At 45.9% G+C, this 7,500-nt stretch overlaps 1 protein-coding gene across 3 annotated transcripts in view; it reads left to right on the plus strand.

Moving 5' to 3' along the window:
• The window catches only part of LOC143301926 (uncharacterized), a 20,333-nt gene that overhangs the window by 2,093 nt on the left and 10,740 nt on the right, over nt 1-7,500 (plus strand). For 2 of the 3 annotated variants that reach the window (XM_076616373.1, XM_076616375.1), the window contains exon 2: nt 6,774-6,981. In XM_076616373.1, the coding sequence (XP_076472488.1) occupies nt 6,790-6,981 (192 nt within the window). In that variant the 5' untranslated portion in view covers nt 6,774-6,789. Of the gene's footprint in view, nt 1-4,144; nt 4,223-6,773; nt 6,982-7,500 lie in introns of those variants that run through there. The other variant, XM_076616374.1, reaches the window with a different exon arrangement.

Below are 7,500 nucleotides of genomic sequence, written 5' to 3' on the forward strand. Positions count from 1 at the left end.
CCCTTCCATCCCCACTTCGATCAATAGTCCCACCTGCAAACCTTCTGCAAGGGCAGTGATTTATCTGTCTGTCTCTCTGTGTCTCTCTGTCTCTGTCTGTGTGTCTGTTTCTGTCTGTCTGTCTGTCTGTCTCTCCTTCTCTCTCTCTCTCTCACTCTCTCTCTCTCTCTTGCTCACTCTCTCTCTCTCACTCTTTCTCTGTTTCTGTCTGTGTGTCTGTCTGTGTGCCTGTATGTCTGTCTGTCTCTCTTTCTGTCTATATGTCTGTCGTTCTCTGTCTGTCTGTCTGTCTGTCTGTCTGTCTGTCTCTCTCTCTCTCTCTCTCTCTCTCTCTCTCTCTTTTCTCATATAAATGTATACATGTGTATGCATGCATATAGGTATGTGCATAAATGTGTGTGCTAGGGGTGGAGGGTGAGCATGGGTGGGTGGATGGGTGGTTGTGAGTGCGTGTATGTGTTCCCTTTATTACTTTTTACAATGATGATGATTATCATCAGTACAGTAGTAGAAGTAGTAGTAGTAGTAGCTACCAACATTATTATTGTGTCTTATCGTTATTGTTGTTATTGCTGTCACAAGGACAGATTGGAACACGAGGCAATGCCTAAAATCTTTATCCCTTGAGTAATAACGTGCTGAATCTTTGAATCTCCCTTCTCTCTCTCTCTCTCTCTCTCTCTCTCTCTCTCTCTCTCTCTCTCTCTGTCCGCCTCTCACTGTCTGTCTCTCGTTCTATCTGCCCCCCCCCCCCCTCTCACCGCACCCTTCCTGTCTCTTAAAATTGTGATCGATTGTAACAGCTGGCCTGCATACAGAATGGTACATGCAGCGCGGTTTGACGACAGTTTCCGCTGGCGTTGACGACTTCTTGTCCTTCTTGTGACCAGTGGAGATATGTTATTTTGAAATATTTCCTTCCGTAAAACGCAAAAGCGCTAGGTGTTGTTGTTTTTTTTTTAATAGTGTGCATCCGTATGCATGTGAGGAATTAAGGGATTTTAACGTCTGTTAGCATTCTTGAGACTAGAGATTTGAACCCCTATCCCACACCACCCCACCCCGCCACACCACACCACACCACCACACCACACCACACCACACCCACTCAGCGCTGAATCTCGTGCAGAGACAAATCAAGGCGCTTTCATTCACACGCGTGCATAACTCTAAGCTTGAGAAACAAAGAAAAGGCAGGGGAGGGAGGCTGTCTTAGGAAAGAGGTGGGTTTTAAGGCCAGACCTGAAAGAGCCGAGTGAGGAGACCTGACGAAGCGAAAGAGGAAGTTCATTCCAAAATGAAAGGTCCAGAGACAGAGAACGGTGACCGACAGTGGAGTGTTTGAATCTAAAGGTCCTGGGACGGGCTGCATCAGACGAACTTTGCTGCGCTAAACTTTGTGTGCTGAGAGTTAAGAATGTTCCTAAGTTTATGGAATTTACTGTGGATTTTGGAACACTCTTTAACGATAAGCAAACTTAGCACTGCTAACTTTGCTCATGCTCAACCCACCCTTGAGTTCGTATCCCAGTCAGGCGGGTGCAATAGCCGAGTGGTTAAAGCGTTGGACTTTCAATCTGAGGGTCACGGGTTCGAATCTCGGTTACGGCGCCTGGTGTGGGTAAAGGGTGGAGAATTTTCCCGATCTCCCAGGTCAGCATGTGTGCAGACATGCTTAGTACTTGAACCCCCTTCGTGTGTGTACGGCAAGCAGAGGATCAAATACGGCACGTTAAAGATCCCGTAATCCATGTCAGCGTTCGGCTGGTTATGGAAACAAAAACATACCCAGGCATGCACACGCCCGAAAACGGATTATGGCTGCCAACATGACGGGGTAAAAACGGTCATACACGTACGTAAAAAGCCCACTCGTATTCACGGGTGAACATGGGAGTTGCAGCCCATGAACGAGGAAGAAGAAGAAAAGTATCCTAGTCACAGTGCCTGGTTGGTTAACCCTTTCACCGCCAGTCAATTTAGAGTACAAAATTCTCCTGTGGTATAAACACAGAAAAAACAGTGGCTAAGAATAGCTGGGGATTCCCTATGCGATGTATAGAAAATATGGCCTTTCCTTCCTTAGGTTCATGGATAACAGACCAATGAATAGTCACCTTTCAGTGACACGGGCCCTCTACCACGCCTGTGCATAAATAATGCGACTTTGGCGGTGAAAGGGTTAATCATGGGTGGAGTTGGTTGGGTTCCCCCCCCCCCCCCCCCCCCCCCCCCCCCCACTCCCCCACCTGGCCAACCCTCTTCGCGGATATATTTAGACTACTCACGCATAAAATCAAACGCGCACGTTTAATATCCCGACTTAATTTTACATGTCAGCGTTCGATGAGTTTAGTTACTTATGGGAACAAGAACATAACCGCCAAGGGTATAAAAGTACCCTGTGAACGTACGTCCCCGATTCTAGGGTGGAAGTTGTGCACAGAGGGTGGCAGGGGGATGGGGGGGTGGGGGGGAGATAGGGGGCGGGTGGTGGCTTACACGGTACGTGGTTTACAGTACATCATTATTCTGAACCCTGGGCAGTGTCTGTTGTGATTGTACCAGCCGGTGAGGTGACAGGATTGATCGTGACTGCGTGAGTTGGCTGTGTGTGTGTGTGTGTGTGTGTGTATCTGTGTGTATGTTGGGGAAGCGTATGTGTGTGTGTGTGGGGGGGGGGGGGTGGCGGGGGTGAGTGTGTGTGTGAGTGGGCGGATGGTGGAGGTTGTTGCGTGGGAGGGGGTTGGGGGTGGCGGGGGAAGGGGGGATGTGTGCGTGTGTGTATGTGTGTGTGTGTGTGCGTGCGTGCGTGCATGTGCGTGCGTTTGTTTGTTCGTGTGTGTGTCGGTGTGTGTGCTGGTGTCCGCATGTGTGCCAGTGTGTGTGTTTTTTTTTTTTTTTTTTTGTATGTGTGCACGCGCGTGAATGTGTTTGTCAGTGTATGTGTGTAATTGTGTGTATGTGTGTGCGTGAGTGTGTGTGTGTGTGTGTGTGTGTGTGTGTGCGTGCGTGCGTGCGTGCGTAAATGTGTGTGTGTGTGTGTGTGTGTGTGTGTGTATGTGTGTGCGTGCTAGTGTTGTGTGCAGGCCGGTGGGAGAGAAGGGGCAAGGGGCCCTGTAGGGGAGAGTGTTTCCTCCATAATAAAAAAAAAAAAAAACACAACAAAAAAACAAAACGAATAGACATTACAGCTGTTACATCACCTTAGCAGCAATAAAACAAACATTTAATAACACGGACTCGACCCAAACGAAAAAGAATAAGACAAGCTTATTTCGTGATGGGCATTTGGCATAGCTAAGATTGCAACACGCAGTTTGTAGTTCGCTATACAAGAAGAGGAAGTAGAAAGAGAAACTTAAATATTCGGCTGAATTAGTAAGTTCTCTCTGCCCCCCTCCCCCCAACCCTCCCCACCTCCTCTCGCACCACACAGACACACACATTCATACTCATTCATTCATTCACACACACAATCACACATCCCCCCCCCGTACACACATTTATTCGTTCTCTCTCTCTCTCTCTCTCTCTCTCTCTCTCTCTCTCACACACACACACACACACACACACACACACACACACACACACACACACACACACACACAAACACATTTATTCGTTCACACACACACACACACACACACACAAACATACACACATTTATGCGTTCACACACACACACACACACACACACACACACACACACACACACACATACACACACTTATTCATTCACACACACACATACGCACATTTATTCATTCACACACACACACACACACACACACACACACACACACACACCACATCACACCACACCACACCACACAAACACACTTATTCTTTCACACACACACACTCTCTCTCTCTCTCTTATCCATCTACACAAATACACACATGCACACACATGCACACACACACACACACACACACACACACACACACACACACACACATTCACTCCGGCACTCACTCACTCACGACTAGACAGACTAGTAACACCATTGCACTTCACAACACACTCATTTATCATGTGTGTCAAAGGATCGACCCCACCAGAACAGAGGGTCACGGACACGTCTGTTTGCTCAAGTCCTGGGTCCTGCCACCACACACACACACACATACACAGACAGACAGACAGACAGAGAGAGAGAGAAAGAGTCCTTCCTCCCAAGCTGGACTGGAAAATCAAACTGATCGTCCAGTCTTTCGGGTGAGACGATATACCGAGGTCCCGTGTGCAGCACAGTTTCAGTTTCAGTTTCAGTTTCTCAAGGAGGCGTCACTGCGTTCGGACAAATCCATACACGCTACACCACATCTGTTGAGCAGATGCCTGACCAGCAGCATAACCCAACGCGCTTAGTCAGGCCTTGAGTGCATGCTTACATATTTGTGTACCTATGAAAGTGGATTTCATTTTACGTAATTTCGCCAGAGGACAACACTCTCGTTGCCATGGGTTCTTTTTTCAGTGCGCCAAGTGCGTGCTGCACACGGGACCTCGGTTTGTCGTCTCATCCGAAAGACTAGACGCTCAGTTTGATTTTCCAGTCAAACTTAGGAGAAAGGGCGAGAGCGGGATTCGAACCCACACCCTCACGGACTCTCTGCATTGGCAGCTGCAGCACACAGTTAGCGCACTGAAACGAAAAAACAAACCACAACGAGGGTGTTGTCTATCCTCTGGCAAAATTTTTGTAACAAGAAATCCACTTTGTTAGGCATCTGCCTAGCAGATGTGGTGTAGCGTGTATGAGTTTGTCCGAACGCTGTCACGCCTCTTTCAGAAACTGAAACTGAAACTGATGCATTACTGTTTTTTTGCTTTCTTTTGCCATCACACGTTTCTTCGAAGTTCGTTTTATATCCCGAAATGTCAGCTTATTGTTGTAGATGGCGCCACTTTCTGCATCGATAGATAGATAGATAGATATCAAACAGATAAGTAAAAATAGGCAATCAAATGATTTTCTTTTGCAGTAAATCATACATAGATAAACAGATAACCAGATAGATTACTAAGTAAGCTACTAAGTTAGTAAATGACGAACTAACTACCTATTTACCTTACTGACGTACATGCAAACATACATTGCAAACTAACCACCTAACTAACGAACAGTAACTCCACCTAACAATACTTAATTAGCTTACGGTAGTTGTCTTGCTAACTAACTGGCTGACTAGCTAAGTAACTAACCAATCAAGCAACCAACCAACCAACTACTCGCTCGTTCGCTCACTTACTCACTCACAAACTCACCAACTGACAAACTAACCAACCAACCAACTGAACCTTGTTGTTTTTTTGTTTGTTTGTTTTTGCTTTTAGTTGTTGTTTTTTTTGTTTGTTTTTGTTTGTTTGTTTTTGGAGTTTGTTGGGATTTTTTTGACGGGCGAATCTCGGTAACGGCGCCTGGTGGGTAAAGGGTGGAGATTTAATTTTTTTCCTATCTCCCAGGTCAGTATGTACAGACCTGCTTAGTGCCTGAACCCCCTTCGTGTGTATACGGCAAGCAGAAGATCAAAATACACACGCTTAAGATCCTGTAATCCATGTCAGCGTTCGGTGGGTTGTTGAGACAAGAACATACCCAGCATGCACACCCCTGAAAACGGAATATGGCTACCTAAATGGCGGGGTAAAAACGGTCATACTCGTAAAAGCCCACTCGTGCATGCGCGAGTGAACGTGGAAGTTGCAGCCCACGAACGAAGAAGAGACGCTAGTCATTCGGATGAGACGATAAACCGAGGTCCCGTGTGCAGCATGCACTCAGCGCACGTAAAAGGGCCCACGGCAACAAAACGGTTGTTCCTGGCAAAATTCTTCAGAAAAAATCCATTTCGATGGGAAAAACAAATAAAACTGCAGGCAGGAAAAAGTACCAAAAAAATGGATGGTGCTGTCAGTGTAGCGACGCGCTCTCCCTGGGGAGAGCAGCCCGAATTTCACACAGAGAAATCTGTTGTGATGAAAAGAAATACAAAATACAAATCAAAATTACTACTACTACTACTACTACTACGCGAAGAACCTTTTTAACAAATAGTAAAGGGTAGTAACTCTCTCCATTCACAAGGTACACAACTTCAAGTCAGTGGTGCTTACGCTACCGATTCAGCTAGCACACAGGTAAATATAAAGTACGTTGGAACAAACCCAGACACTTCCTAAAAAACGGAAGCGCCGGGCCTGTCCTAATACCGATCATCTCGAACCTTATACCGAATTATACCGATTGTACCGAACCTTGTGAAAGGAGAGAGTTACCACCCTTTACTATATGTTAATGATTTGTATTTGTATCAGTATTTGTATTTCTTTTTATCACAACAGGTTTCTCTGTGTGAAATTCGGGCTGCTCTCCCCAGCGCCACCCATTTTTTTGTTGTATTTTTTCCTGCGTGCACTTTTATTTGTTTTTCCCAACGAAGTGGATTTTTCTACAGAATTTTGCCTGGGACAACACTTTTGTTGCCGTGGGTTCTTTTACTTGCGATAAGTGCATGCTGCACACGGGACCTCGGTTTATCGTCTCATCCGAATGACTAGCGTCCAGACCATCACTGAAGGTCTAGTGGAGGGGGACAAAAATATCGGCGGCTGAGCCGTGATTCGAACCAGCGCGCTCAGATTCTCTCGCTTCCTAGGCGGACGCGTTACCTCTAGGCCATCACTCCACCCCATGCCTAATTGTTTGATCATTCCCAGAAGAAGAACCTTGTGGGTTTTTTTTTTGTGTGTGTGTGTGTGGCAGTGCAAGGAACCAAGCCATGGAGCCAGAGAGCATCTACATCGCCGCTGTCGTTGGTGTGGTCGTCCTTCTCTTCTACTGCACCAGGCGGAGAAGGAAGGCGGGGGCGGGGTCAGGGTCAGGGGTCAACGGGCGACAGGAAGTGACGGAAGAGTTCACCGCTTCCTCAGCCTCCTCCGTGCAGTCCGTGCACCGGAACAGCATGTTTCAGGTTCTTGCAGTGTCGGGGGTTGTTGTTGGTTTTTGACTCGCTTGTGTAAACAAAGTGAGTCTTATGTTTTAACCCGGTGTTCGGTTGTGTGTGTGTGTCTGTGTGTGTGTCTGTGTGTCCGTGGTAAACTTTAACATTGACATTTTCTCTGCAAATACTTTGTCAGTTGACACCAAATTTGGCATAAAAATAGGAAAAAATTCAGTTCTTTCCAGTCATCTTGTTTAAAACAATATTGCACCTCTGGGATGGGCACAAATTTTTTTTTTTTAAAAGAAGCCTAATTATATGCAAACTGCATTTACTGTTATATTTATATTTTTTGTATTCTCTAAACTTGGCACTTTGACCTCTTATTCTGACACAACAACAAGAGGAGTCATTATTATCATTTTTTGTTCAAACAGGAACTTCTTTTGCTTGGCATGGAATTTTTATTTATTTTGCAAACGTTTTGGTGCAGATAGTAAAAAAAGGGAAATTACTCTGTAATTAATGCTAGGGGACTTAATTTATCAC

Source organism: Babylonia areolata, chromosome 28 (genome assembly GCF_041734735.1).
Source record: "Babylonia areolata isolate BAREFJ2019XMU chromosome 28, ASM4173473v1, whole genome shotgun sequence".
NCBI lineage: Eukaryota > Metazoa > Mollusca > Gastropoda > Neogastropoda > Buccinidae > Babylonia > Babylonia areolata.